At 41.5% G+C, this 24,018-nt stretch overlaps 1 protein-coding gene across 5 annotated transcripts in view; it reads left to right on the top strand.

Annotated features, from left to right (window-relative positions):
* NEDD4 (NEDD4 E3 ubiquitin protein ligase) overlaps nucleotides 1–23,765 on the top strand; it is a 247,024-nt gene extending 223,259 nt beyond the window's left edge. For all 5 annotated transcript variants that reach the window (XM_056572379.1, XM_056572380.1, XM_056572378.1 and 2 more), the window contains 6 exons: nucleotides 405–465; nucleotides 2,411–2,470; nucleotides 4,823–4,930; nucleotides 14,441–14,537; nucleotides 20,752–20,824; nucleotides 23,297–23,765. In XM_056572379.1, coding sequence (XP_056428354.1) covers nucleotides 405–465; nucleotides 2,411–2,470; nucleotides 4,823–4,930; nucleotides 14,441–14,537; nucleotides 20,752–20,824; nucleotides 23,297–23,399 — 502 coding nt within the window. In that variant the 3' untranslated portion in view covers nucleotides 23,400–23,765. The remainder of the gene's footprint in view (nucleotides 1–404; nucleotides 466–2,410; nucleotides 2,471–4,822; nucleotides 4,931–14,440; nucleotides 14,538–20,751; nucleotides 20,825–23,296) is intronic.
* Nucleotides 23,766–24,018: the final 253 nt, after the last annotated feature.

Below are 24,018 nucleotides of genomic sequence, written 5' to 3'. Positions count from 1 at the left end.
GTCTTATCCCCCCCCCCCCCCCCCTCCAATTCTTAAAAAGAAATCCTTGTTTCAATTGACCTGTAATGAGAAATACACAGGGGATAAAATACCAAAGAAAAGATGGCTATAATACACACTATTTTTTGGAAAACTGCATCTTGGAAGTGAAAAAAAGTAAAACAGAAGTCTGCCCAGGCAGCAAGCCAGAGAGTGAAGTGCGCTGCTACATGCTTTACCTGGCTGTAACTTGCGATCGCAGCTAGTCTAAGGAATGATATCTGACAAGATTTAAACTTTTGTGGAAAGTTTGTGTAAATGACTAAATGACAGTAACCCTTTAAAGTTGGAATTTTCTAATGCAAGTTTTGCATCTATGACCATGAATAATGTATTATTCATCTCTTCTCTTTCCTCTTATTTAGCCTTGTCATACAGTGGAGGTTTGTGAACAGGATCCAAAAACAGATGGCTTCTTTCAAAGAGGTATTTTATTAAATATACCATACTTATTTGTTGTTCCACTGATAAACTTTATTGCTACTTGTACTGCACAGGTTAAAGTTCGAAACATTGGTAATTTTGTGAGTTTGAATGTGATATATATAGTGATATTACAATGTTGTATGCTGGATATTACGAATGTAAAAGGTTTGTCTGTATCCTAAATGTAAATGGCTACATGATAGTTTGAATAGACTTCAAATAGAAAGTCCAGCAGCATCCGTTCAGTACAGAGCAGGGTGATCTTGCTTGGTTGGTGAGAGGCCTGTGACTAGGTAAAAGAATTAAGTATTTCTCTCAGGGAGGGACAGCGTTTCCAGTGGACGGAGATTCAAAAAGGCCATTAGCACGCCGCAGGCTTCTGGGTTAGGGAATATGCAAAGCAGCTCATCACACCACCTTCTCGGGTGGCATACCCTGAGTTACAGGCCTCTCACCAGCAAAGCCAGACCTCCCTGCTCTTTACTGATGAGGGACAAACACCCCGAATCAGCTGTCTGCAGATGGGTCTTCTTCCCTTCTGTTGAGAATTCTGGCTTGGCATAAATCCTAATCAGTTTTTGAGACTCCGCAACTAGAGCTAAGGCTGATTCTAGGGCATGCTACCTGAGAAGGTGGTGTGATGAGCTGCTGTGCATATTCCCTTACCCAGAGGCCCGCGGAGGGCTAATGGCCTTTTTGAATCTCCGTCCACCGGAAGCGCTTTCCTTCCTTACATATATGTATGGAGAGAGAGATCTCTTTCTCGCACTCTCTCTCTCTTTTTCTCCCTCTCTCGCTGATATGAGAGATAGAGATATGAGAGATAGAGAAATGAGAGATAGAGATGGTAGTAACAAAAACTGGGCCTGGATTCAATTAAATTCAGCTAAGAACATATACAAATAGTATGAGTGCTCACCTATTTCCCGCAGTGCAGATTGGCCCTTAGTGCATAAAATGGAGGAAGATCCACTGTACATGGGCCAGCGTCTCCAGCAGCGCAGTGCATATAGAAGACGAATAGGAGATCTTACCTAGTGGTGTCATAGGGAAGTGACATGCCCTAAGCAATAGCAGGTAATAGGCAACCAGAGGCTCTGAAAACAAAAGATATCTGTCTCCAATGCACATGTGCCAGCTGGGGACAGCACCAGGTTGGAAAGTGCAGAAAGAAGAGAGACTAAAGGCGCACAGGAACACTCAATAGTCAATATAAATCATGAAAAATCCATATGTAATCAGATACAGGTACACATTAACTGTCCATCAATCATTAGGTTAGACATGGATAAGTATCTGGTCAGGTGTGTCATATACATTAAAGGGGACAACACTGGGCATAGGGAGACTTGATGTTTAACAAGCACCTATTTGGAGTGCAGTGCTCCCCGACTAGAATTATGAATTCATGTTATTTTATTTTTTTGTCTCCAAGACTCTGTCCTATATAGCTGGTTAAAAATGAATGCAACATAGTTTTAGCAAAGTGTATATCTGTAGCAAAAGGCTATTACCTGCCAGAGAAAACGTTGTTACTTGAGATATATTGTAAGAGATGTATCATTTGGGTTCTGTTCTTGCGAATCAGGTTATTAAGCTGCCCTATCAGAATTCTCGTGGTTAAATATACAATCATGCTGGCCTTTTCACCACAGATAATTGAGGATGTAGTCCTAAAAAGAGCATTTAGAAGGTGACTGGTATCAGATCATAACAACATGGTCATCATGGTCCTATAACATTTATCATCGGACTCTCTTGGTTTGACACCAATGATACAGACTAGAAATGCAATTTTAAGTTTATTATCTTTTAACTTATGCATAGTAACTTCATCAGTACATTATGTTCCAAAACCACCTATTAGCCATGGTTTAGCAAAGAATGTTTGATTTTTTTTTAACATGTACCTACAAACTCAAATATATACTGTTTTTCTCCATAGGGTTTTTTTGAACTGATTCCTCAGGATCTAATAAAAATATTTGATGAAAATGAGTTGGAGGTATAGTATTACATTTTCTTATACAGAGTGATATACTGGTTAGAAATTTAAAGGGGTACTCCACTGGAAAACTTTTTTTATTTTTTTTAAATCAACTGGTGCCAGAAAGTTAAACAGATTTGTAAATGACTTCTATTTAAAAATCTTAACCCTTCCAGTACTTATCTGCTGCTGTATGCTCCACAGGAAGTTCCTTTCTTTTTGATTTTCTTTACTGTTTGACCACAGTGCTCTCTGCTGACACCTCTGTCCATTTTAGGAACTTTCCAGAGTAGGAGCAAATCCTGATAGCAAACCTCTCCTGCGTCGGACAGTTCCTAAAATAGACAGAGGCGGGGCCAGTGCCACCTATAAGCAAGATGGTGCCCCCTTTCGATGGGAGCCGCCGCTCCGTCCCCTGCATGAAAGTTAACTGTCTTCCTTTTAGTGAGTGAAAGAAGCCCCTCCTACCCCCACCCCCCCCCAAAACCCTGATTCCCTGCCTCCCTGCCTGGGCTAGAAAAGGAGCTCAGCGCTACCACTGCATGCAGCGCTCCTTACTCAGGTATTGCTCTGCTTAACAACGAACCTCACACACATGGTGCAGCGCTCCTGGTATACAGGAGCACCAGAGCGCAGACAGCCGCCTGAACCAACCTTCTCATAAGGGTTTCCCAGGGTGCCCCCAGCTGTTACAAAACTGCAATTGGGCATGCTGGGAGTTGTAGTTTTGCAACAGTTGGAGGCACATATATATATACATGTGTGTGTGTGTATGTGTATGTATATATATATATATATATATACACACACACACACACAGAACAGTGTTTCCCAGGGTGCCTCCAGCCAGTGGCATAGAGCACAATCGCAACCTGGCCTCAACTATGCTGGCTTGGGCTCTTTAAAAATCATGAGCGCGAGTGCTTCTGCACAGAGCCCTAAGACATCAAATTTCGCCCACCCACGGAGTGGAGGTCGCATGTCACCACAGTAGGAAGGAGATTACACGAGGAGGATATTTGTTACAGTGTGCCACCCCAGTAGGAAAATGATTACACGAGGAGAGGGTTTGTTACAGTGTGTCACCCCAGTAGTAAGGAGATTACATGAGGAGGAGGTTTGTTACAGTGTGTCACCACCGTAGTAAGGAGATTACATGAGGAGGGGGGTTTGTTGCGGTGTGTCACCCCAGTATTAAGGAGATCACATGAGGAGGGGGTCTGTTGCAGTGTTTCACCCCAGTAGTAAGGAGATGACATGTGGAGGAAGTTTGTTACAGTGGGTCACCCCAGTAGTAAAGTGGGGAGTGTTAAAGGGCTGAGCCAATGGGCGGCAAAATTAGCTTTGTCCTAGGGTGGCAAAAATCTTAGCACAGAGGTGTCAGCAGAGAGCACTGTGGTCAGACACAATGGAAATTCAAAAAGAAAATAACTTCTTTTGAAACATACAACAGCTGATAAGTACTGAAAGGATTAAGATTTTTAAATAGAAGTAACTTTCTGCTGCCAGGTGACTTAATAAAAAAAAAGTTTTAAGGGTATCTGTCGTCTACATATCAGGATACAGAACTGCAGATCCAGGCAGATAGATGCCAAGGGGATAGAATTAAAGGGGTACGCCGGTGGACAACTTTTTTTTTTTAATCAATTGGTGCCAAAAAGTTAAACAGATTTGTAAATTACTTCTATTAAAACAATCTTGATCCTTTCAGTACTTATTAGCGGCTATATACAACAGAGGAAATTATTTTCTTTTTTGATTTCTTTTCTGTCGGACCACAGTGCTGTCTGCTGACACCTCTGTCCATGTCAGGAACTGTTCAGAGCAGGAGAAAATCCCCATAGCAAACATATGCTGCTCTGGACAGTTCCTAAAATTGACACAGGTGTCAGCAGAGAGCACTGTGGTCCGACAGAAAAGAAATCCAAAAAGAAAATAATTTTCTATGTAGAATACAGCAGCTAATAAGTACTGGAAGGGTTAAAAAATGTTAATAGAAGTTATTTACAAATCTGTTAAACTTTTTGGCACCAGTTGATAAAAAAATATATATATATGTTTTCCACCCTTTTACCTTACCTTTTTGGTTCTCCTAATCGTTTCCCCTCTCTTTCACTGATTGGCATTCAAGACTGGAAGCTGAGCCCTGTTCATCAATCATGCAGGGAAGGAGGTGCTTCTGTAGCTCAAACCACCATTTTGACTCCTAAGCTACTAACAAAAAATACACTTTTATAGCTTTGCAGTGACCAGCAAAGCTAAAGGCATGATAAATGTTATCTCCTTAGCACATATCTGTCCGCATCTGCAGCTCCATTCCTGGTGCAAAGTGGACAGATTCTCTTTTAATTGTTCTTTTATTGTTTCTAGCTCCTCATGTGTGGCTTGGGAGATGTGGATGTCAATAACTGGAGAGAACATACCAAGTATAAGAATGGATATTCTCTTGGACACCCAGTTATTCAGTGGTTTTGGAAGGTAAGGCTTTGGTTAAAGTAATCTTCTATAAACATATTACAATGCGATCTCTTTTTTTACAGTCAAGATAATAGACCATAGTTGGATTATTAGTTGAAAAATAAAGTAAGCATTTAATGGTTAAAGTGAGCATATCATCTTAGATGCTATTATTATTATTCCCTTTTTGGCCTTTAAAACACAGACATTTCACTTTTTAGCATTTTTGTATTTTTCTGCTCGCCTTCTAAGAGCCTTAACATTTTTACTTTTCCATCCACAAACCCATATGACCAATTGTACTTTGTTATGACCGCATTCATTTTACCATAAAATGGGTGGTGAAACAAAACAAAGATTATTTGTGTGGAGAAATTATTGTTTTTATGCCGTTCCCTTTATGGTAAAACTGACATGTTTTCTTTATTCTGTTAGTCAACACGATTAAAACGATACCAATGATTAAATATTTTGTTATGACTGCCACGTCCCCTCCCATAGACTTGTATTGAGGGGGTGGGCCGTGATGTCATGAGGGGTGGAGCCGTGACGTAACGATGCTCCGGCCCCTGTATTGCCCGTCATTACGCACAGAGCTAACTTGCCGCAGCGGCCGTTCCCGGGGGTCCTCAGAAGCGGGACCCGGCGATCTGACATCTTATCCCTTAGCCTTTTGGACAGGGGATAAGATGTCTAGGGGCGGAGTATCCCTTTAAGGACAGGTCCAATTTTATTTTTGCGTTTTTCGTTTTTTCCTTATGGCCTTCTAAAATCCATAACTCTAGTATATTTCCATTCACTGACCCATATGAGGGCTTGTTTTTTGCGCAACCATTTTTTGTGTAAGGAAATTAAAACCAAAATCACAATTTTACAAATTTATGGGGAGGTTCATTTTTACGCTGTACACTTCACAGTAAAAATTACATGTTTTCTTGATTTTGTGGGTCAATACGATTAAAATGATACCCATGGTTACATACTTTTCTATTATTGTACTGCATTTAAAAAAATCTAAATTTTTGTTTTAACAAAATCATTACGTTTAAAATTGCCCTATTTGATCACCTCTAACATTCAAATTTTTTCGTATTCAGGGGTGTGTGAGGGCTCATGATCTGTAGTTTTGTTTCGTACCACTTTTGCTTATATGTGACTTTTTGATTGCCTTTTATTAATAGTTTTTGCAATGTGATCAGATTAGCCATTTAAAGTGCCGCACTGTTGCAGATGCCGTGATCTGTATTGATCACGGAATCTGAGGGGTTGATAGCGGACATCAGCCTGATCACTGATGTGCACCATTACCGGCGGGTCCACGGCTGGTGACAGCTGCCGGGACCCGCTGTGCATGAAGCAAGCGCAGCTATGTCCTATGCATAGCACTGAACAGTATTAGCAATCAAATGATTGCTATAAATAGTCCCCTAAGGGGACTATTAACCCCTTTACGACGAGCGACGTACATGTACGGCGCCGCGAAGTGTCACTTGGCGCGCGGCGACGTACATGTACGTCGCGGGGTTCCGGGAGCGCCGCGTCACCGGTAGCGGTGATCGGGCCGGGATGACTGCTGTTATCTAACAGCAGGCATCCCGGCACATCGCCGAGGGGGGTCCTGAGACCCCCCCCATGACCGCGATGCGCGCAAATCGCAGGTCAATTCAGACCTGCAATCTGCGCGATTCCGGGTCATACGGGTCACTGGTGACCCGGTGACCCGGAAAATAAGAGGGATCGTAGGTGTCCCAGACACCCTAGATCCCCTTAAAGGGATAGGAGTTTGGTGGCAGGGTTGCCACCCCTCCTATCCCTGCTATTGGTCGGCCGAGCGACCGACCGATAGCAGACCGGGGGAGGGGAGGTTAAAGTTCGGTCCCCCGCTTTGCCCACTTATCGGTGTCCGGGCAAAACGGGGGAACCGTCCAGGGAGGGTCGGCGCCGAAGGTCCCTACCTGGATCCCGGATCGCGATCCTCCATGCGGGGATCCCCCACGTGCGGCGGCGGCGGCTTCCGGGTCCTGCTAGGTGAGTTGTTGCCTAGCAACATCCGGAGGGCCACAGTTTACAGTGGTCTCTAAACCGTGGCCCTCCAGATGTTGCAAAACTACAACTCCCAGCATGCCCAGACAGCTGTTTGCTGTGTGGGCATGCTGGGACTTGTAGTTTTGCAATATTTAGAGGGGTTCAGGTTGTAGATCACTAAGTGGTCTCAAACTGTAGCCCTCCAGATGTTGCAAAACTACAACTCTCAGCATGCCCAGACAGCAGTTTGCTGGCTGGGCATGCTGAGAGTTGTAGTTTTGCAACATCTGGAGGGCCACAGTTTTGAGACCACTGGACAGTGATTTACAACTTGAACCCCTCTAAATCTTGCAAAACTACAACTCCCAGCATTCAGGAACAGCATAAGGCTGTCTTGGCATGCTGGGAGTTGTACTTGCGTGCCTCCAGCCATTGCATAACTACATCTCCCAGCATGCCCTTCCGCAATCAGTACATGCTGGGAGTTGCAGTTTTGCAACAGCTGGAGGCACACTGGTTGGAAAATACTGAGTTAGGTCATAGAACCTAACTCAAGGTTTTCCAGCCAGTGTGCCTCCAGCTGTTGCAATACTACAACTCCCAGCATGCATGGTCTGTCAGTGCATGCTGGGAGTTGTAGTTTTGACCCCCCTCCCGTGTGAATGTACAGGCTACATTCACACTGGCGGCAGATTACAGTGAGTTCCCCGCTGCAAATTTGAGATGCGGCAAATTTTCCGCCGCAGCTCAGACTCCTAGCGGGAGACTCAGTGTAATCTGCCGCCAGTGTGAATGTAACCTAAAAACACTACACTACACTAACATAAAATAAAGAGTAAAACACTACATATACACACGTACACTGACCCCCCCCACCCCCCTTCTCCAATAAAAATGAAAAACGTATTGTACGGCAGTGTTTCTAAGATGGAGCCTCCAGCTGTTGCAAAACAAAAACTCCCAGCACTTCTGGACAGCAATTGACTGTCCAAGCATGCTGGGAGTTTAGCAACAGCTGGAGGCGCCCTGTTTGGGAATCACTGGTGTAGAATACCCCTATGTCCACCCCTATGCAAGTCCCTAATTCAGGCCTCAAATGCACATGGCGCTCTCACTTTGGAGCCCTGTCGTATTTCAAGGCAACAGAATAGGGTCACATATGGGGTATCGCCGTACTTGGGAGAAATTGCCTAACAAATTTTGGGGGGCTTTTTCTCCTTTTACCCCTTATGAAAAGGAACAGTTGGGGTCTACACCAGCATGTTAGTGTAAAAAAATAAAAAATTTTACACTAACATGCTGGTGTTGCCCTATACTTTTCATTTTCACAAGAGGTAAAAGGGAAAAACGCCCCCCAAAATTTGTAACACAATTTCTCCTGAGTACGGAGATACCCCATATGTGGGCGCAAAGTGCTCTGGGGGCGCACAACAAGGCCCAGGAGGGAGAGTGCGCCATGTACATTTGAGGTGATTTGCACAGAGGTGGCTGATTGTTACAGCGGTTCTGACAAACGCAAAAAAAAAAAAAACACGTGTGACCCCATTTTGAAAACTACACCCCTCATGGAATGTAATAAGGGGTGCAGTGAGAATTTACACCCCACAGGTGTCTGACGGATCTTTGGAACAGTGGTCCGTGAAAATGAAAAATTTTGCACAGCCCACTGTTCCAAAGATCTGTCAGACACCAGTGGGGGGTACATGCTCACTGTACCCCTCATTACATTCTGTGAGGGGTCTAGTTTCCAAAATGGTATGCCATGTGGGGGTTATTTTGCTGTTCTGGCACCATAGGGGCTTCCTAAATGCGACATGCCCCCCGAGCAAAATTTGCTCTCAAAAGCCAAATATGACGCCTTCCCTTCTGAGCATTGTAGTTCGCCCGTAGTGCACTTCAGGTCCACTTATGGGGTACCTCCATACTCAGAAGAGATGGGGTTACAAATTTTGGGGGGTCTTTTCTGCTATTAACCCTTGCAAAAATGTGAAATTTGGGGGGAAACCCACATTTTAGTGAAAATTTTTTTTTTTTTTTACATATGCAAAAGTCGTGAAACACCTGTGGGGTATTAAGGCTCACTTTATCCCTTGTTACGTTCCTCAAGGGGTCTAGTTTCCAAAATGGTATGCCATGTGTTTTTTTTTTGCTGTTCTGGCACCATAGGGGCTTCCTAAAGGTGACATGCCCCCCAAAAACCATTTCAGAAAAACGTACTCTCTAAAATCCCTTGTCGCTCCTTCGCTTCTGAGCCCTCTACTGCGCCCGCCGAACACTTTACATAGACATATGAGGTATGTGCTTACTCGAGAGAAATTGGGCTACAAATATAAGTATACATTTTCTCCTTTTACCCCTTGTAAAAATTAAAAAATTGGGTCTACAAGAACATGCGAGTGTAAAAAATGAAGATTTTGAATTTTCTCCTTCACTTTGCTGCTTTTCCTGTGAAACACCTAAAGGGTTAAAACATTTACTGAATGTCATTTTGAATACTTTGGGGGGTGCAGTTTTTATAATGGGGTCATTTGTGGGGTATTTCTAAGATGAAGACCCTTCAAATCCACTTCAAACCTGAACTGGTCCCTGAAAAATTGCGAGTTTGAAAATTTTGTGAAAAATTGGAAAATTGCTGCTGAACTTTGAAGCCCTCTGGTGTCTTCCAAAAGTAAAAACTCGTCAATTTTATGATGCAAACATAAAGTAGACATATTGTATATGTGAATCCAAAAAAAAATTTTTTGGAATATCCATTTTCCTTACAAGCAGAGAGCTTCAAAGTTAGAAAAATGCTAAATTTTTAATTTTTTCATCAAATTTTGGAATTTTTCACCAAGAAAGGATGCAAGTTACCACAAAATTTTACCACTAAGTTAAAGTAGAATATGTCACGAAAAAACAATCTCAGAATCAGATTGATAACTAAAAGCATTCCAGAGTTATTAATGTTTAAAGTGACAGTGGTCAGATTTGCAAAAAAGGGCTTCGTCCTAGAGGTGAAAATGGGCTCCGTCCTTAAGGGGTTAAAGTGTAAAAATAAAAAAGTAAAAGAATGTAAAATAAAAAAGTTAAAAAAAATGTGAAAAATCTCCTCCCCCAATAAAAAGGTAAAACGTCCGTTCTTCCCATTTTACCCCCCAAAAAGCATAAAAAAATTATTCATACACATATTTGGTATTGCCGCGTGCGTAAAAGCCTGAATATATTGTTAATTATCCCATACGGTGAACGGCATCAACGTAAAAAAAAAAAAAAAAGTCTAAAATTTATGCTTTTTTGTCACCTTTTATTCCCCAAAAATTTTTATAAAAAATTTATAAAAAGTAAAACCTAGGCAAAAGTGGTACTGATAAAAACTACAGATTATGGCGCAAAAAAATGAGCCCTCATATTGCCCCATATATGGAAAAAAAGTTATAGGTGGTCAAAATAAGGCAATTTTAAACATACTAATTTTGTTAAAATGGTTTGAGATTTTTTTTTTAAGTGGTACAATTATAGAAAAGCATATAACCATTTTAATTTTATTGGCCCACAGAATAGGGAAAACATGTCATTTTTACCGTACAGTATACAGCGTGAAAAGAAAACCTTACAAAATTTGCTAATTTGCGGTTTCCTTTTAATTTTCCCACATAAATAATATTTGTTTGGTTGCGCCATACATTTTATGGTAAACTAAGTGATGTAATTTCAAAGAACAATTGGTGATGCAAAAAAAAAGCCCTCATGAGGGTCTGTTGATGGAAATATAAGAGTTATGATTTTTAGAAGGCGAGGAGGAAAAAAATAAATGCAAAAATAAAATTGGCCTGGTCCTTGAGGAGTTAAAAGGGTACTCCGGTGGAAACCTTTTTTTTTTTTTAAATCAACTGGTGCCAGAAAGTTAAACAGGTTTGTAAATTACGTCTATGAAAAAATCTTAATCCTTCCTGTACTTATTAGCTGCTAAATACTACAGAGGAAATTATTTTCTTTTTGGAACACAGTGCTCTCTGCTGACATCATGACCACAGTGCTCTCTGCTGACATCTCTGTGCATTTTAGGAACTGTCCAGAGCAGCATATGTTTGCTATGGGGATTTTCTCCTACTCTGGACAGTTCTTAAAATGGACAGAGATGTCAGCAGAGAGCACTGTGCTCGTGATGTCAGCAGAGAGCTCTGTGTTCCAAAAAGAAAAGAATGTCCTCTGTAGTATTCAGCAGCTAATGGGTACTGGAAGGATTAAGATTTTTTAATAGAAGTAATTTACAAATCTGTTTAACTTTCTGGCACCAGTTGATTAAAAAAAAAAAAAATAATTTCCACTGGAGTACCGCTTTAACCCCTTGAGGACTCGGACAATTTTATTTTTACGTTTTCGTTTTTTCCTCCTTGCCTTCAAAAAATCATAACTCTTCTATATTTTCATCCACAGACTAGTTTTAGGACTTGTTGTCCATTGTAATGCCATCACTCACTTTACCATAAAATGTATGGCGCAACCAAAAAAAATACTATTTGTGTGGGGAAATGAAAAAGAAAACCGCAATTTTGCATATTTTGGAAGGTTTCATTTTCTCGCCGTACAATTTACGGTAAAAATGACTTCTTTATTCTTTGGGTCAATACGATTAAAATGATACCCATGATAACATACTTTTCTATTACTGTTGTGCTTACAAAAAATCACAAACTGTTTAACCAAATTAGTACGTTTAAAATCCCCCTATTTTGAAGACCTATAACTTTTTTATTTTTCCATATAAGCGGCGGTATGAGGGCTCATTTTTTGTGCCGTGATCTGTACTTTTTATTGATACCATATTTGCTTATATAAAACTTTTAATACATTTTTTTAATAAAAAAATTTTACTAAAATTTTTTGGGAATAAAATGTTATTAAAAAAGCAGTTTTTTAGTTTTTTTACATTCACGCCGTTCACCGTACGGTATCATTATTATTTTATTTTAATAGTTTGGATATTTACGCACGCGGTGATAACAAATATGTAGATAAAAAAAAAATTTTTACACTTTTTTTTGGGGGGGGATAGGGGAAATGGGAAAATTTACGTTTTTATTGGGGGTGGTTTTTTTGTCAAATTTTTTAAACTTTTTTTTTTAAACTTTTTTTACTTTTATTTTTACACTTTAATAGTCCCCATAGAGGACTATTTATAGCAATCATTCGATTGCTAATACTGTTCAGTGCTATGTATAGCACTGATCAGTATTATCTGTCATCTTCTGCTCTGGTCTGCTCGAGAAAGGCAGCAGAGGCAGGTGGGGGGACCTCCGTCTGCCGTTCTGGATTATTGGATCGCCTCGGCAGCGCTGCGAGCGATCCGATCATCCATTTTAGTGACCGTGATGCTGTAGATGCTGTGATCTGTATTGATCACGGCATCTGAGAGGTTAATGGCAGACATCCGCGCGATCGCAGATGTCCGCCATTACCAGCGGGTCCCTGGCTATCAGCAGCCGGGACCTGCAGCGCATGACCTGAGCATCGCTCCGATGCTCGCGGTTATGCATGGGACGTAAATGTAAATCCTGGTGCATTAAAGAGTACCTGTCATCATCTAAACTTTGCCTGATCCCCCTCCCCATCTGTCCCCTTCTCTAACTATGCCTATCCCTGTGTTTATTGAGGTTTAAAACACTGTGGAAATACCTTTTTTTTATCCCTCTTCATTAGCTCAGGAGCACTGTCTTTCTGAGGGGTGGAAGGAGGCGGGACCCGGCAGGTATAATGTCACATGAAGCCTGTCCGGGACTCTGCTTCTGCCAGTCTTCCTGTAGTCTGCTTTCCCTCTGCAGCAGTGTTTCCCAACCAGGGCACCTCCAGCTGTTGCAAAACTACAACTCCCAGCATGCCCAGACAGCCAACAGCAGTCCAGACATGCTGGGAGTTGTAGTTTTGCCACAGCTGGAGGCACCCTTGTTGGGAAACACTGCTTTGCAGTGTGCATACAGACTAAGTACAGGTGAGGGATGGCATCCTCTGTCTCTCTCTCTCCTGTGTCTCTCTGCACTGAAAAGTCAATGCTGAGAACCAGGGGCTGAGGGAGCAATTACAGAGGCAGTAATTAAGATGAATGTCAGGGGGGGGGGGGGGGGGGGGGCACAGAGCAGGGAGTGCAGTGAGATAATACAAAGTATAAGATAACGTGTGGTGAGGGGGAGGTGACTGGCTGTTATATGAGAGGCATGTGCAGGCTTGTAGCTCACAGTGAGCTGAGAGTACTGAACTTCCGGTGGAAGGACCAGAGCCCTTTCAGCATTAGTCCTAAAAGCTGTACACTCACTATGAAAAGCATAGGAAGCTGCCTGCAGACCAGGCATAGAAGAGAGACCCCTAGTGGCCAAAAGTATAAAATGAAAAAACTGGTATAAATATTAATATTTTTCAATGAAGATATATTACAATATGTCTTCATTAATGATTATGAACAACATATTAAAAGTTTTTGTTGATGACAGGTACTCTTTAAGTACCAGCTCACCAGGACGTACATTTTTTTGTTCGGCGTCGTTAAGGGGTTAAAATGGTCCTCCTCTGACCCTTATAACTTTTTATTTTTCCATATATGGAGCTGTATGAGGGCTCATTTTGTGCGTTTGATCTGTAGTTTTTATCTGTACCACTTTTCCGTATATGTAACACTTAAATCACTTTTTATTTTATTTTTTGGGATGTGATGTGACCAAAAAGCAACAATTTTTTGTTAACTTTTGTCATTGTCATTTACTGTACGGGACTATTAACATTATATTTTAATAGTTTCGATATTTACATATTTACCCATGTGCCAATACCAATTATGTTTATGAATTTTTTTTTTTTTTTACTCTTTATTTTGTAAAATAGGAAAGAGGTGAATAAAATTTTTATTGGGGGAGGGGTTTATTCACATTATTTTTAACCTTTTACTATTACTTTTACATTTTTTATTTCCACTTGGGGGACTTTTTGTATCAATCTATTGATTACTAATACTGTTCAGTGCTATGCACAGGCATAGCATTGATGAGTATAATCTGTGATCAATTTCTGTGGTCTGCCAGAAGACAGACCAGATGGTTGCCATCTTGGCTCATTAGACCAGTGCGGTCGTGCTGCAGGTGGTCTTATCAGCCTTTCTGATCATCAAGAACACAAGGAGATGCTCTTTCTACTTAGTAGGTAAGGAATTTCCAAATGAAGTACCAGGCTGTAAGAAATTAGTGCTAGACAAATAGCACTTTTAACAGATTGGCATTTGTCCCTTGAGTAGTGACAGTCAGGGTTACTTAACATTAAATTAATTCATATGTTGAATTTATTCTATAGTTATTGATATTACTGAAAAGAAGCGGTGTTTCTGCACCTGGGTGAAATTAGAGCAGTAGGAAGTATAATCTTATTATATTGCTGCACCTTGTAAACATTTATAAACCTATCTTATAAAAGCAAGAAATGTGGATTTATGTTGACGCCTGGTGTACTTGCATTTGAAGTATAATGTATTATTATTTTTAGGCTGTATTAATGATGGATGCAGAGAAGAGAATTCGCTTGCTGCAGTTTGTCACCGGTACTTCAAGGGTGCCAATGAATGGATTTGCTGAGCTATATGGTAGGTATTAGGTTCTTACTAAGACTGCCACTTTACTATACCTCATGTGTAAATGAGTAGGATACTACACCTATATGGCCAGTTAAGTCTATAATGTTTATATGTTAATTCCACTAAGAGTTGAGAGCCTAGAAGGCTTTCAGCGCACATCTCAAATCTTGTAAAGTGTGAGTGTGGTTAGTGTGGTTTGTACAGCCAATTACCAACATACAGTTAAACAGCCTGAGATATTCCAGGGAGTTAATAGGAATGTATCCTCTAGATTTTTTCCTGATTAGAGACAGATACGGAATTGTTATTTATTTTTTTTCTTCTTCTGTTTATATTTTCTTATTGCATTCTTATTTTTATTTCATTTTTTTGGGCATTGTGATGGAGGCTGCCCTCTGAGCTCTGCTGTGAATTGTGGTAGATCCAGTGTTCTCTTTCTTCTGGTGTCATCTTTCACTGTAATTCTGTCTGTGCTTAAAAGAAAGGCATTACATGGAAATTATACAAAAAAGGGAGTCTCAGTTTAGTTTTAGTCCTTGCAGTTTTTCTTTTGACCACTTGATTTCAGGATTAATATAAAATATAGATAGTAAAATAGAAAATTAGGAAAAACCTCTCCAAAAATTCTTAAAGGGGTTATCCAGGAATTAAAAAAAGCTAATTTATTTCAAAAACCGCTCCCCATCTGTCTCCAGTTTGGGTGTGGTTCTGCAGCTCAGTTCCATTGAAGTGAATGGAGCCAATACCACACACATCTTGGGGACATATGTGGAGCTTTTTTTTTTAAGAAATTGTCTGTTTTCCTATTCCAGGGTAACCCCTTTAAATATGGCTAACATAAAAACTTAAACAAAAGATCACCAGCTTCTTGTTCTGTCCATGACACTTAGGAAATGTCCACTCATTATATCAGTGGCTGAGGCAGGTCACTGCCAGAGTGAGTGATTGGCTGAATAGGCATTAGCTTGCGCTCAGCAGCAAGGACTGGCATCAACTGAACAGCACCCGTAGGGGATCAGGGACATGTGAATACAGGGAAAAGCACACGTGAACACTGTCTGATCACACTTCATTTAAATTTTGGACAAATTGTAAGTATCCTATATTTGAGGATCTTCGTTTGACATAGTGCACTAAAAACAGCTTATTATCAGCCATACGGACACTAGTCTTGTAGTATTATACTGTCAGTGCAGTAGTTAGTGTTCAAATATTTGAGGCAGTATATACATTGTAAGTGATTTAGGTTTTAGCTAGTCATGCGGTGCTGCATCACATGGGCACTGCGGAATGTAGTTTCCAGTTACGCTAATATTATTACACTGGTATTTGCAATTTAAATTTTATGTACTATTTTTTAATCAGGAAATTTATAGTATATATTATTCTCTCTCCATTTATCCTTGGGCCCCACTTACTAGTTATTGGTTTTCACTTTTTTTTATCAAGTAAGATTTTATTGATTTTAGACAGAAATAAAACAAACATCGCTGCAACATACAGCGTTCGCATAAACAATCAAATCTCGTGCAAAACGGTATGAGATGAAATATATGAACACATACACTTAAAGTATTGTAAACTAAAAGTAGGAGACCAGGCCCCACACGTAAGCCTGGAGAAATGATGTTGAAGAGGGGGGGGAGGCGTTGATGTCAGGATTGTACATGATATACTAAGTAAGATAAACACATGAAATCATGCTAGCAAAGAGTACAGTTTTCTCCCTCAGAAGGGAGGACAGGTAAATCAGTTATGCGTTACTAGTGCGACTAGCATACATCAGCCATGTCGTCCAAGTGTGCAGAAAGATCTCATGTGAACTTTCAGATCTACTAGACATCTCTTCGAACCTGCATAGTTGGTGGACTTTGGTTACCCACTCCCCACGGTAGGCAAATGGGGGCTAAGCCATTTTAACGGAATTAGTGATTTGGCAGCGGCTAATAGGTGGGCAAGGAGGACGAAATGTCAAGGTGGGCTGGCCAAGAAGGACCATATCTGGTTCAAGAGACATAGGAGTTGGGATAATGGAATTAATGGATGTTTCAATTTCCGTCCAGTACTGCATAATGGAAGGACAAGTCCACCAAATATGCCTGATGTTCCCCATGTGTGTCCCACAGCACCAACATAAGCTAGTAGGAGCCAAACCGTGTGCGTGTAGGGACTCTGGAGTCCTATACCATCAAGACAATAGTTTAAAATGAGATTCCCTAAGGCAAATGCATCTAGAGTAACCCTGAGAGTGTGTAAGAATATATGCAGTTTCAGAATCAGAGAGTTTGATTCCCAGTTCCTTTTCCCATGAGGAACACATTTTCTTGACAAATTACAGTTTATGTGAGTTCCAAGGGGGTGAGTCTAGTAAAGATTTGAAGTCTGTCAAGTCTCTCAACTTACCCACTAGGGCTAGAAATATAGCGCAACAATGCAGTAGGTGCTGAATATGTAGAAAGGAGAAATGTACAGTAGGAAGTAAAGCTCTGAACTCGTCCTCCTTCGGAACCCCTCCGTCCTGGAACAACTGTTTAATGTGAACATGAGTTAATTTCAACCAAATAGGAGCATATGTAGGCGAGACATGATTCACGATCTCAGGGATAAGGGCAGAAGGGAGTAGGGGGGAGAGAGAGAACCAGACAGTAAACACGCCGGAGAACAGAAGAGATGTGTCCGAGTGGGAGTAATGCCTCCGTCTGGGCAACCAGAGATCTTTTAAAAAGTGGCCAAACGCCTACTGGGACCAGGAGACCTTCAACTAGGAATTCTGAGAGGAGCAGGTGGAAGTAGGAGTAGAGCATGAGAACCATCTATGGACTTGAATAGCTTTATGTATCATTGATATCTGGAATACCTATACCCCCTCTACTTGCAGGTCTGGTCAAAAGGGAGGTTGCCATCCTGGGTCTTTTATGTCTTAAAAGATATGCTGAAAAAAATCCTCCTGATAGATAAGAAAAAGGATGGAGGGAGAGCTATAGGGAGCATTTGGAGTTTGTACACAATTTTAAGAACTACATAAGTCTGCAGCAAAATCCGTCTGCCAATCCAGGATATGAGTGGGTTATCGTTGTGCTTGAGGAGATTCTGTATTTCAGTGAGTAGGGGTTTAAAGTTGGCATTAGAAATTTTCTTAATAGAGTCTGTGATGTGTACTCCTATATATTTCAGGGACGACTGTGCCCACGGGAAAGGGGAGAGGTGTTTCAGTCTAGATTTGCGTTCAGAGGAAAGAGTAATGTTAGGCAATTCCGACTTAGAGATGTTGACTTTAAAGTTGGAGATCTGGCTGAATTCCTCAAACAAAGACACCAGGCAGGGCAGGTCCGACTCGGGTTTGGTGAGAAGAAAAATCAAGTCGTCAGCGAATGCCAATGCCTTCAGTTCACCAAACAGAGTGGGAATCCCACTAATGGAAGAATGTTGATGTACCTTCTGGAGCAAAGACTCCATCACTAGGACAAACAGTCTGGGAGAGTGGACAGCCCTGCCTGATGCCGTTTGTGATGTGGAACGGTGGGGAATCATTAATCTGTAAAGATGCATATGGTTGTATGTATAGAGAGAAAATCGCAGTGATGAATGGAGTCTGGAAGCCGAATTTATGAAGGACAGCTTTCATAATGGACCACTTCTCTCTATCAAAGGCCTTCTCGGCGTCGACTCAGAGAAGGGCCAACAGAGGGCGGGTAAAGTGGGCTTGATGGATGGAGGCTAAGAGCTTAAACGTATTGGCTCTGCCATCTCTTCCAGGTACAAAACCATATTGTTCCTGAGCTATTAGATGAGGGAGAAACCTCTTGATCCTATTGGAAAGAAGTTTGGCCCAAATCCTCAAGTCTAGATTTAGTAATGAGGTAGGCCTATAACTGACGCACTCAGCCGGGTCCTTGCCTTCTTTTGCAATGAGGGTTATGTACGGTGTCTTGCAGTAAAGAAGAACAGGAGTTCTTAAGATAAGGGAGCAGGATATCTAGAAATGTTTTACAGTAAGTCAGAGGCAGCCCATCTGGTCCCGGGCTCTTTCCAGGGGAGAAGGATGACACAACCCTGCGGACCTCCTCAGAAGTAACAGGTGCAAGTAGAGCCTGAGCCATTGAGGAATCCGAGGTGGGTAGTCCAAGACCGCCCAGGAATTTCTTCTGAGGTAGGTCCGAGTGAGAGCCATCCCCCTCCTGCGAATGGAGCTGTAGATTGTAGAGATCAGAATAGAAGCGTTGGAATTGTTTGGCAATGTTTGTAGTGGAAGTATGTAGTGTACCTGCTCTATCTCGAATCTCGTGGATATATTGCTTGGCCCTAGCCTTTTTTAGGAGGGCAGACATTAATCTACCTCCTTTGTCAACATGTTGGTAAATTCTGTCTCTATAGTGAAAATAAGCATTGGAAGACTTCTCGTGTAGTTGGGATAGCAGTTGTTCTCTCAAAGATTTCAGTTCAGCTAAAGCTGCAATGAGTCTCGTGTGTTTGTGTACGCTTTCTATAATAGAAATCTTAGCAAGCAAGTCATCAATCTTTTTCCTGTAATCTCCTTTTTAGTTTAGTGTCCCATGAGATGAGAATCCTCTTGTTTAGTCTCCAAGTAGAAGCAGAAGGGGAGGCATTCAGCAGAGAAAGAGTGAGGAAGATAGGAACATGATCTGAGATCGTGATCGTGTCAATACCTGTAGAGAGAACCGCTGGAAGCAGATAACAGTGAGTAGGGAATAAAACAGGGGTAATGACTAGGCTAGATGCCCAGTGAGGTGGGTTGGGACCACTCTGGAACCGATGAGCAAAGCAATGAGCAATGGCAAACCTGAGAGAATAGAACAGGTGGGCACGTATGCCCTAGAACCGTCAAACCTAGTTCCCGTAGCAGGGAATAACTATCACAGCATAGTAGACAGAGTCGGCAGGGCGCCACACATCTCACAAGTGGGGACAAGAGACCAGGAGACGTCTAAGTTTTAACATGGGGAGTACCCTCTTTAAGCGGAGTTTTCTTCCCTGTGTTAGATTTGGTATGAGACACAACTCTTCATTCATCCCGTTTCGGTAAAGCAGAGAGCGGTTTCAAATCTGTTACTGGCAACCAGGAGGGTATCTCCATAGGCGCTATGCCCAGTGCAGGCCAGATGTGCACTAGGTCTGCCGGGGTTCTGATCGTGAGGCGACTGTTGTTATGGGAGATGGATAGACCAAATGGGAACAGCCAGGCATATTGGAGCCCCATACCTCTCAGCTGCTCCAGTAGTAGCCGCAACAGCCGTCGCTTGGCCAGGGTGGAACGGGCAATGTCCTGGTATAGGGCGATTTCAGCTTCCCCATAGGTAATGGGCCTCTGTTCCCTTGCTGCTTGTAGAATGGCAGCCGTGTTGACAAAGGAGAGGAGACTGCATATTACATCCCTCGGTGGTTCCGAAGGTTTTGATCTCAGTGCTCTATGGATCCTCTCTATCACAATCCCTTTCGCCTGCTCCAGGCCTATCAGACCCGAGAAGATGTCACAAGCAATTTTCGGGAGTGCCTCCACAGCCCACGATTCAGGTATGCCTTTAAATCTTATATTCTTTCGCCGGTCCTATTCTCCTGATCTTCATCCTGATAGTGCAGCGCAAGTCGCCTCCAAGGCCTCCGTCCTGTTGCTGACCGACTGCACCTCCGACTTGATCTTGGCAAGCTCCGGCAGGACCGGTTTGACTGCTTGGGTGAGAGCCGCCTTCATGAAGGATTTTAGAAAATGTTGCGTGAATGCTGCTGGGGGGCACCCCTCTGTGTCGCTGTCTGGCTCACCTTCTTCCTGGGAGTCATGCTGAGAGAGAGAGTCCAGCGCCATCTTGAGCGGCCTGGCGGGAGAGACGCCGCCTTTCTTCTAATTAGAATTTGGACATGTCCGCTTGGTTTTTGCCCAGTCTAGGTGAGTCTTTAGGGTTAACAGGTGTATCATGTCTCTGCCCCCCTAGTTTTCAAATTTTGTTCTCTCTTTTGGGTATTAGAGAGTCAATGGTGAGCTTGAAATAAGGGATAGATTATGAGTGAACCAGATCTAACATTTGTTTGGTTGCTAAAAAAAATCTAATGTCAGACACAGACTAATATCGCACCATGTGATGTCATTGTATTAGATTATTCTATACTGAGAATAATCAGCATCTACTTTTCTTAATGCCAAAAATGTATTTAAAATTACAAGAAGAGTTCCTAGTCTGCCATCTAATCCTTGCATGTTTCATTTCAGGCTCAAATGGACCACAGTTGTTTACAGTTGAAAAATGGGGCTCACCAGAGAAACTTCCCAGGGCACACACATGGTGATTTCTTTAAATTTTTCTTAATTAAAATGAATTTATAAAGTATATTGGATTTAGTCTGTAAGAAACACAAGATGGGCAGCAATTTCAAAGGCACCTTACAACAGCATCACATCCATATGAGCTCAACAACAAAATCCAACAGCACCAAAAAGTATACCCAAAACTGGTCCAAATGATGAAAAAATTAGGATCCAACAGTATCCAGTGGTAGATGGAAAGAAAGTTCCTTTTTTATTAACATGCATTTTTTTGTACATGTAACTTGTGTCTTTTTCAAGCCTCATGAGCACCTTGCTGGCAGAAACATTGGATTTTTCTGTACTTGGATGTTTATTAAGAAGTAATGTTTTTCACATGTACCACTGAATGCGGTCGGATATTCATTTCTTCAGCGAATTTCATAGAAGTGTCTTATCTTGATACTGGGTATAGCAAAGAGAAAATGACCTCCATAAAGGTGCCCAGGTATCCAAGGAAATGTCACAAACAGGTAAAGGGAGTGAATTCAAGTTTGAGTTGCAGCACAATGACGTGTTTCAGGGTATACAAACCCCTTCATCAGATTAGCAGATTAATACTATATCAATAGCAGGTATTAATCTACTAATCTGATGAAGGGATTTGTATACCCTGAAATGCGTCTTTGTGTGGCATGCAACTCAATAAACTTGAAGCTTGAGTTTACTCCCATGACCTGGTTGTGACGTTTCCTTGGATACCTGGGCACCTTTATGGAGGCCATTATCTCTTGGCTATACCCAGTTCTAATTCAGGATTTCCATTTGGTTTCATCTTGAGACATGCAGGCTTGCACAGGATCCTCTTTCTACTGTACCTCTGTATGAGGTTATATACGTATATACTATACGCTCCAGGTGAGCGGCAAATTTATGGACTCTGCATCTACCCCCACGTTTGTGGGGCTATTTTACTGTGTTTTTTAGGGTAACGCACAAGGTGCCTCTTTTGGGCCTTTTCTTTTTCTACTTCTACACAGGTCTTATCTTGATAAGCCTTGGAGGTTTGGACTATGGAGGATATTAGTCTTAGATCATAGGAAGAACAGAGAATATGGCCAGGGTATTAGACATATAATGGAGGAGATATAGGAAAGTGCAGAATTTTGGAGAGTTTTGTGGCCCAGGGTGATTAGTTTAAATTGTGTTTTGTTGTGGATGGGCAACCAGGGCAGTGGCTGACATAGGTTAGAGACATTACTGTAGTTATTGGACAGAAATGGCCTAAACATTAAGGATAGCTTAAAGACGAGATAGTTTAGTGAGAAGATCGATTAATTAAGTCATCAGGATGAGAATGAATCAAACCAATAGTAAGATTTTTGGCTGTTTCCACAGTATTAGTGGCATACTAAAAAGTATACCCAAAACTGGTCCAAATGATGAAAAAATTAGGATCCAACAGTATTCAGTGGTAGATGGAAAGAAAGTTCCTTTTTTATTAACATGCATTTTTTTGTACCCAAAATTTCAATAGTGACCATTGGGTACAAAGAAAAGATCTAGATCAAAAGTGACTCCAAGACAGCCAGCAAACTGGCTAGTAGTTATTGTAGTTTTACAGTGAAATATGAGGTAAGGTTGGTAGTAGATGGTGGATAAACAAGAAGTTAAGTCCTTGAAGGATTTAGTTTGATATAGAGAGAGGACATGACATCAGAGACAGCTGACCATTGCCAGCCACTGGTGTTCTGTAGTAGGGTGCAGTGATGTCACATGAAGAGGTATAATTGGTTGTCATCAGTGTGGAAATGGTACTGAAGGCCAAATATGCTAAGTTTTATCCAATCGGGCTGTATAGAGAGAAAAGAGGAGAGTGTGCAGGACACATCGTTGAGTAACTCCGACATCACGGGGAGGAAGTGGAAAAGTGATCACAAGCTCTTGTGTGCAGCATCTTCGCCATAGATGCCTAAATCCTAATTTCAAGTTGAATATCTAATATGCAGATGTTCCCCACAGAGGAGTACATTTTGCACCCAGACAATTTTTTTGCACTATGAGCTTTGATGTCTATTGGTCCCAACCTGAGATTGTGTGGCTTCATGGTTGCTATTGCTCCTAGAGCAGTGTTTTCCAACCAGAGTGCCTCCAGCTGTGGCAAAACTACAACTCCCAGCATGCCGGGACGGCCTTTAGCTGTCTGGGCATGCTGGGAATTGTAGTTTTGCAACAGCTGGAGGCGCCCTGGTTGGAAAACACTGTCCTAAAGGCTTGAAGCTCTCAGGCATAGCACATATCTAGTACAATCCTGGTGGAGGAGACACGCCTGATCACAGAACATCAGTAGCGATAAAAAAAAAAGCCCTTCAGCTATGGTTCATATATCCCAGTGCATTTTATTGTCGTGTTCTGTTTATTTGCAATATCAGTCTTTTTGTAAATTTTTATGCGCATGTGACAGAATTGATGTATAAACTGGATTTTCTAAATTAAGATTTTATTTTTGTAGTTTTAACCGCCTGGACTTGCCACCTTATGAGTCATTTGAGGACCTATGGGACAAGCTGCATATAGCAATAGAAAATGCTCAAGGTTTCGATGGCGTGGACTGAAGCGTGCTTGATATGCTACCCTTACAACTGAGGCTAGTCTTTTCGCAGGAAACTTTTATAGTGTTATTTTGCAATTTTTGTTTAGAAGTTCTTCTATTTATAGAAGATGACCAGAAAGATATTCCTCTGCATCAGTACAGAGTAAGTGCATATGTGTGTACTCCTCACACAAGGATCATTTTCCAAGTTCCTCCTGCATTTCACATAACATGGTGTCTATAAGACATAATGGTTACTGCTCACTCCAGATGTCAATCTTGCTTGGTCATTAAAACTACTGATTTTAAGTTGTTAAATGAGCATAACAAAATGTTACAACTATGAGACTGTCCCCTTATGTGAAAGAAGATACTTCCTAAACCCTAACATTGCAAGCAAGTCTGTCATATGAAAGTTTTTTTTTAACAGTTTGTCTATAGGATTTCAATGCAGTGTCATTCACTTTAAACCACTCAGTATTTTACCTCTTTTTGATGAATAAAGTAAAATATGCCATGTGCATCATTCACATCAGAGATATACCATTAATAGCTCATCCACATGGTGGTGCTGTATTTGTCAGTGGTCTAAAGCATTTAAACAATGGAAAGGGTTTAGAAGGATTAGGAAATCTATCACA

Source organism: Hyla sarda, chromosome 4 (genome assembly GCF_029499605.1).
Source record: "Hyla sarda isolate aHylSar1 chromosome 4, aHylSar1.hap1, whole genome shotgun sequence".
Lineage (NCBI taxonomy): Eukaryota > Metazoa > Chordata > Amphibia > Anura > Hylidae > Hyla > Hyla sarda.
The sequence above is the reverse complement of the archived record's forward strand: the minus strand, read 5'-3'. Positions and strand labels throughout refer to the sequence as shown.